This window comes from Castor canadensis, chromosome 1 (genome assembly GCF_047511655.1).
Source record: "Castor canadensis chromosome 1, mCasCan1.hap1v2, whole genome shotgun sequence".
Lineage (NCBI taxonomy): Eukaryota > Metazoa > Chordata > Mammalia > Rodentia > Castoridae > Castor > Castor canadensis.
In genome coordinates, this window is record NC_133386.1 from 182,412,218 (window position 1) to 182,418,630 (window position 6,413).

Sequence of the window (6,413 nt, forward strand, 5' to 3'; positions counted from 1 at the left end):
ATAAGCCCCTCCCACTTCCTGCAAGTGTCCGCCGAAATGCCTGCCCAAGGATGGGACTGTGTAACTGTCCTACTGGTCTCTTCCCCTCCTCACCCACCAAAAAGAGAAGTGGGGAAAACACATTAGTTCCGCTTTCCCAGATACTCGAATCCCTGATGGCCTCCGGAATCCTAGTTTCGTATTATTCTCGGACAGAGTTTTATCTTACGAGTCCTCCCAAACTCCAGGTAAATGCACCAATTAAGTCTGACTCTTTTGGATTCTTTTCTGAGACGAAATTTGGAAGTTAATAACTGTTTCCGGAAGGAGCTGAGAAGAAGACGCTCACTTCCGGCGGAGGGAGGCTTTCAGACCCAGGATGGAGGAGGTGGAGGAGGTGCCCTTAGAGGGGAGGTTGCTGCAGCTCTGTGAGTAACTTACGATGGCTACAACCTCCGCCCTGGCCGACATGGCCCAAACGTTCTCTAGTCAACTTTCTCCCCCCCAGTTCCTTTTCTTTTCGCGCCTAGGATTCTCCTCCAATGTCCTTAAGTCGCTGGGGGGCTTCTTAAGAGCCCTGTCCTCCCCTGAAACCTTTCGAGGAGACCTCCCCTAAAGCCCTCGCTTATCCCTCAGACTCCTGAGGCCTAGCAGGGCCTGTGGGTTCCTCCTGCACTTTTGTCCTCCCTCGCCGTCGTGGGCTGCTCCTACATTGCCTTCCCGTCTTTCTGCAGCCCCGGAGCCGCGCCTGGGCCCAGACCCAGGATGGAGCCCTTCGGGGAAAGGCTGTACTCAGAGTCTCAAAGACTTCCCGCCCGGGCTGAGCCCAGCCATCATCGCCATAAAGAGCCTCCCCTGGGGCTTGGCTGTGGGCCCTTCACGCGCCAGGGAGCAGCACTTGGGCGTCTGGTGTGTCGGGGAATCCCTGCAGCCCGGAGTACACTGGGGGCCGCTGGAAGAGGAGTATGTCTCCGAGAAGAGTCAGGGAGTGAAGCCACGTCAGGAGGAGGTATTGAGGGATACCGTGTCTCCTGTCCATGACTGAAAATTTGGGGGAGATTCAGACAATTCCGGACAGCTCTCCAGTTAGTAAGAAGCAGAGTATTTCAGGCGCTAGGAGATGGTTTTGTCTGTCTGCAGGACTGTTCTCCCCTGAGCTGCAGTAGTTAAGGAATGGAGGTGCAAAAGGTTGTTAAAAGCTGGATTCCCACAGTGTCAGTAGTGGCTAAGGTTATTGAAATTCAGAAGGCACAGTATGAAATCCCAGCCTTGTGCCTAACTAGCCAATTTACGTGTTTCATTTTGCTTTCTGTAAAACGAATAATCTCAGGATTATTTGAAGGACCTGATGAAATAATGCAGGTAAAGAGTTCAGTTACGTAGTAGCTACTATTAAAAGTTGATGTTCCTCTTATGACTTTTTCTGTTTAGTACTTACTGGAAAGCAGTAATGTTTAGCAATTTTCCACACCCTTGCGAGGGAGGTGAGTGGACACTCTGGTCTTGACTGAAGAATCGGACCACACTGGAATCTTCTAATTATCCAGGAGCTTCATGATAGATTTGTCCCAGAAGTTTCATCCGGTTGCTTTTGTTTTCCCTATCTGGTCCCCTCAGACACACTTAGGACTTTTATTGTTTATTTCAGGACCTGTTATTAGGCTCTGGGGGAGCTGTGTGTGCCTGGGAGCAGAGTTCAGGCTGGATCACGTAAGTTACACTCATGCAGAATTTCCTCCATTGGGGTTTGGGGTAGAACCCGAAGCTCACCGTAATTCCCTACCCAGGGATCTTTTCCTGTGTGCTTCAAAGGCGTAGTATCCTTTGGGTCTCAACCTTGTAGGAGCTGGCACTGTCAGGGGAGACAGCTTGAAGAGGCTTTGGTGAGCTAGCTCTTGCTCTGCTTTGCAGTTTGGTGCAGCACGGAAGGCTGGAGAGTGAGGGAAATGTGACCCTGGTTTGGATCAACAAGAGGCTCCACCTGAAGGTGTACCAGGTTGTGCTGCCAGGCTTTGAGCTATTACTGTGGCCCCAGTCTCCCCCAGAGGTCCTGAGCCCTACACAGCCCACGCTAGAGGAAGAGGCAGCTGTAGTAGTGGTGACAGAAGAGAAGTCTGCTGTACAAAAAGAAGTGGCCTCCCCCAGAGAGGATGCAGCAGAACCTAGTTCAGGTATGTGCCCAACAAGTGCCTGCTACCCAACTCACCAAACAACCTGTGATAAGTCACAGTCTTAGTTGCCTTTCAAAATCTGGTTTGGGGGTAGGGAAGAGGGAGATTTTCTTTTCACAAAAAGAAAAAAGAGAAGGAGGGAGAGAAAGGAAGGGAAAAGGAAAGGGAAAGAAAATCTGGTTAAAAATGAATTTTCATTTATTTATTTGTTTTTGATACTGGGGTTTGAACTCTACCGCCTGAGCCACTCCTCTAGCCCTTTTTTGTGTTAGATATTTTCGAGGTAGGGTCTCGCAAATTATTTTCCTAGGCTGGCTTTGAACTATAATCTTCCTCATCTCTGCCTCCGGAGTAACTAGAATAATAGGCGTGAGCCACCGGCATCCACCTAAAGTGAATCTTGTAGTATGGAATTGGAAGGCCAGGCTTGACTAGGATTAGTAATTTAGAATTCGTAGACACTGCAAGGCTAAAATTTTCAGGCAACAGGTATAAAGAATCTTGGACTGTCATACTGTCATTTGATATTTTCTGTTGGAGAGTAATGAACAAAACTTACCTTCCTATGAGTTTCCTGGAATAATAAGGTCATATTGATGAAGACAGCTATGTGTAATACTTCTCATTTTTTCTTTTTTTAAGCCTATGGTATATTTATGTTTGATGGCTTTTTATTAGCAAATACTACTTGTACAAAATAATAGACTTCATTATGACATTTTCATACATGTGTATAATGTACTTCAATCATATGCTCTCTTCTCCCAGTGCCATGTTACCCCTTCTCCCTCATCCTCTTCCTGTTCCCAAATAGTCCCCCTTCTATTTCCATATCTTCCAGTTCCTTATTTTTCTTCTCCCAAGGGTTGGGGCAAGGGTCTTTTCATTTTACACAGGAGCTCAGTCAGGGTGGAGAGAGTTTGATTCACGTCCTAAGTGTGTATCTTCGAGGGAGAATAAGAGGATCCTTACTCTGAGATAGCCTTACTCTAGGAATTAGTCAGGTCAGTGGGATTCTGTAGTCCCCAGGTATGATTCCTCAGAGGCACTTCAGACTGGACAGGAAAAGAAAGTACTCCAGGAAGGATATTGGTATCATTGCTCCCACTGAGGCTTAAGGTAGTCAGAAGAAAACCATATCATGTAATTTGCTGGTGACATCACCTGCTACCAAGCTTGACTAACCCCAGCACCCCACATCTTGCTTCACAGACCCTGGTTACCAATCACCACACAGTATCCAGGCAGAGAATACAATGAGCCCTGGATCTGTGTCCCAAACACAGGACCAACCTTCCAAAGATACCCAAACCCTTGGCACATTGCTTCAAGATGGCAGCATGGATGAGAAGCTCCCACTCCAGGCACAAAGGCCACCTGAACCTCAGAGCAGCTCGATCACCCAGCAGGACCCAGAGGGCATTGAAGCCAGTTTATTACCTTCGTCTAGAGACACCCAGCTGCATGCCTTTCTGGCCAAGAAGTCACATGGCCCCAGTGATCAATGCCTGCCCAGAACAAAGACCTCAGAGTCTGGAGCCCAGAACTCTGGCTTCCCTGTACTCTTGCTGAGCCCTTCTGGCCCAGCAAGAAACTCCCCAAAGCAGGTACGGCGGCACCGGTGTGGGGAGTGTGGCAAGGCTTTCCTGCAGCTGTGTCACCTAAAGAAGCACGCATTTGTACACACAGGCCACAAGCCTTTTCTGTGCACCGAGTGTGGCAAGAGCTACAGCTCAGAGGAGAGCTTCAAAGCCCATATGCTGGGCCACCGTGGGGTGCGACCCTTCCCCTGTCCACAGTGTAACAAGGCCTATGGCACCCGGCGAGACCTCAAAGAGCACCAGGTGGTACATTCAGGTGCCCGGCCCTTTACGTGCGACCAGTGTGGCAAGGCCTTCGCCCGACGGCCCTCCCTGCGGCTGCATCACAAGACCCATCAGGTGCCAGCTGCCCCTGCTCCATGCCCATGCCCAGTGTGTGGGCAGCACCTGGCCAACCAGGGCTCCTTGCGGAACCACATGCGGCTCCACACAGGGGAGAAACCCTTCCTGTGCCCACACTGTGGCCGGGCATTCCGCCAGCGGGGCAACCTGCGTGGACACATGCGGCTCCACACAGGGGAGCGTCCTTACTGCTGCCCACACTGCGCAGATGCTTTTCCCCAGCTGCCCGAGCTGCGGCGCCATCTCATCTCCCACACTGGGGAGGCCCACTTGTGCCCCGTGTGTGGAAAGGCCCTCCGAGACCCACATACCCTCCGTGCTCATGAGCGCCTGCACTCAGGAGAAAGGCCCTTCCCATGCCCCCATTGTGGCCGTGCTTACACACTGGCCACCAAGCTGCGACGTCACCTCAAATCTCACCTGGCGGACAAGCCCTACCGCTGCCCTACCTGTGACATGGGCTACACCCTCCCTCAAAGCCTCAAGCGGCACCAGCTCAGTCACCAGCCCCAGGGACCTCCCAACCCCATCTCTGTGCCTTCTGCTGCCTCTGAGCCCACTGTGGTGCTCCTTCAGACTGAGCCAGAGCTGCTGGACACATGCAGCCAGCAGGAAGCGTCCCCAGACAGGGATGTTGTTGAGGTCGCCATTTCAGAGAGCCAGGAAAAGTGCTTCGTGGTGCCAGAGGAGCCAGGCTCCAGCCCCAGCCTAATGCTAATTCATAAGGACATAGGCTTTGGTGGTTGGGCTGAGGTGGTGGAGGTGGAGACAGGCACCTAACACTGGCACCCTCCTGACAGCTCTCCATAAAGACTGTTCTAGCTCTCCTTATATGTGTCTTTCTCTTTGGGTTGCCTGGTGGGTATGGGAGTCTGCTGTGAGAAACAGATAGGACAGCCTTCCCTCCTTATGAACCACAGAAACCTGAGTAGAGATTTTTTTTCCCGGTACTGGAGTTTGAAGTCAAGGCCTACATTGTGAGCCACTTCACCAGCCCTTTTTTGTGATGGGTTTTTTCAAGATAGGGTCTCTTGAACTGTTTGCCCTGGCTGGTTTCAAACCACGATCCTCCTGATCTCTGCCTCCTGAGTAGCTAGGATTACAGATGTGAGCCACTGGCGCCCGGCCAGTAGAGATCTTTTTACTGACTCCCGGCAGAGCTTGTCCCCCCTTCCCTGGGACACCCCCTGAATCAAACTACCCAATGAGGAGTTGCAGGTATGCCACCTCACCTGGGTGCTTAACACCAGGATAGTCAGGCTTCTAAGGGATAGGCACTTCTGTTTGGAACTAAGTTGGATGGCTTCTGGGGGCTAAAAGACAGCTTAGCCCATATGTCGAATGTCTCCATGGTTCAGGCCTTATGTGATTTGGGCAGTTTTTCATACCAGCAACGGGCTGTTAATCTGATTACCTCTCTGTTCACCTGGCCTATAGGCATCCCAGTTCAGGAAGGGAGTGAGATGTTGTGTTTTGTATCTGCCAAGGTACTGGACTTGTGAGGTGCTGGGGACACAGCTATGAAAAAGACAGCTAGGCATGGTGATGCCTACTTACAATCCCTGCATCTCCAAGATGAGGCCTGGTTTATATAACATAATGAGATTCTGTCTCAAAAGGAAAAGGTAGAGGTTGTACTCTTTATAGAGCTCACAATCCACTGGGCCATAGGTGAGGGGCAGAAATCATTGGGTAAGAGTTCAAAGAGGAACCGCACACTGGTGGCTCATGCCTGTAATCCTGGCTACTTGGGAAGCCGAGATTGGGAGAATCACAGTTCAAGGCTAGCCCAGGCAAATAGTTCACAAGACTCCCACCTCCAAAATAACCGGAATGAAATGGATTGGAGGTAGAGTCTGTTTTGCAAGCGAAGGCCTGAGTTCAAACTCCAGTCTTGCCCTAAAAAAAAGGTTCAAAGAGGGGCATGACTGGGAGCTGTGGATGTGTTAATGGGAGTTTGATGTGGTCTGGGTTACTAGGAAGGGTCTCCCCAGGAGTGATGGTAAGGAATACTCACTTTTACTGTGGGCTGGGGCTTTATGTGCTTTTATTTAGTTCTCACAGCAGCTCTGAGTTAGTATCATTACCCTTATTTTACAGATCGGGAAGTAGGAGCAACGTGTCTCTCAAGTGTCCTGCCAAGGCCACAAAGCTACTAGTGAGTTGAGGTTCAACCCTGCCCATTCTAGCTAGAGCTGGAGTTAGACTCTTAGCCCCTGTGCTCTGCTGTCCCTTGGATCAGCTGACCTGGTGGAGGAGTGGGTGTTCAGGGAGGTGAGATGTGGGAACTGTGTGTGTGTGTGTGTGTGTGTGTGTGGTG

The 6,413-nt window shown here is 50.7% G+C and overlaps 1 protein-coding gene across 2 annotated transcripts; it reads left to right on the top strand.

Annotated features, from left to right (window-relative positions):
• Positions 1-91: 91 nt before the first annotated feature.
• On the top strand, positions 92-4,924 carry Znf408 (zinc finger protein 408). 2 transcript variants are annotated; one of them, XM_074044721.1, is made up of 6 exons: positions 92-227; positions 307-407; positions 714-988; positions 1,628-1,689; positions 1,891-2,150; positions 3,363-4,924. In XM_074044721.1, exons 2-6 carry the CDS (start codon positions 359-361, stop codon positions 4,871-4,873), a joined length of 2,157 nt encoding a protein of 718 aa, XP_073900822.1. In that variant the 5' UTR covers positions 92-227; positions 307-358; the 3' UTR covers positions 4,874-4,924. The 2 variants fall into 2 exon arrangements, with proteins under 2 accessions (XP_073900822.1, XP_073900823.1); XM_074044722.1 differs by lacking the exons at positions 92-227; positions 307-407; positions 1,891-2,150 and having other exon boundaries at positions 942-988.
• Positions 4,925-6,413: the final 1,489 nt, after the last annotated feature.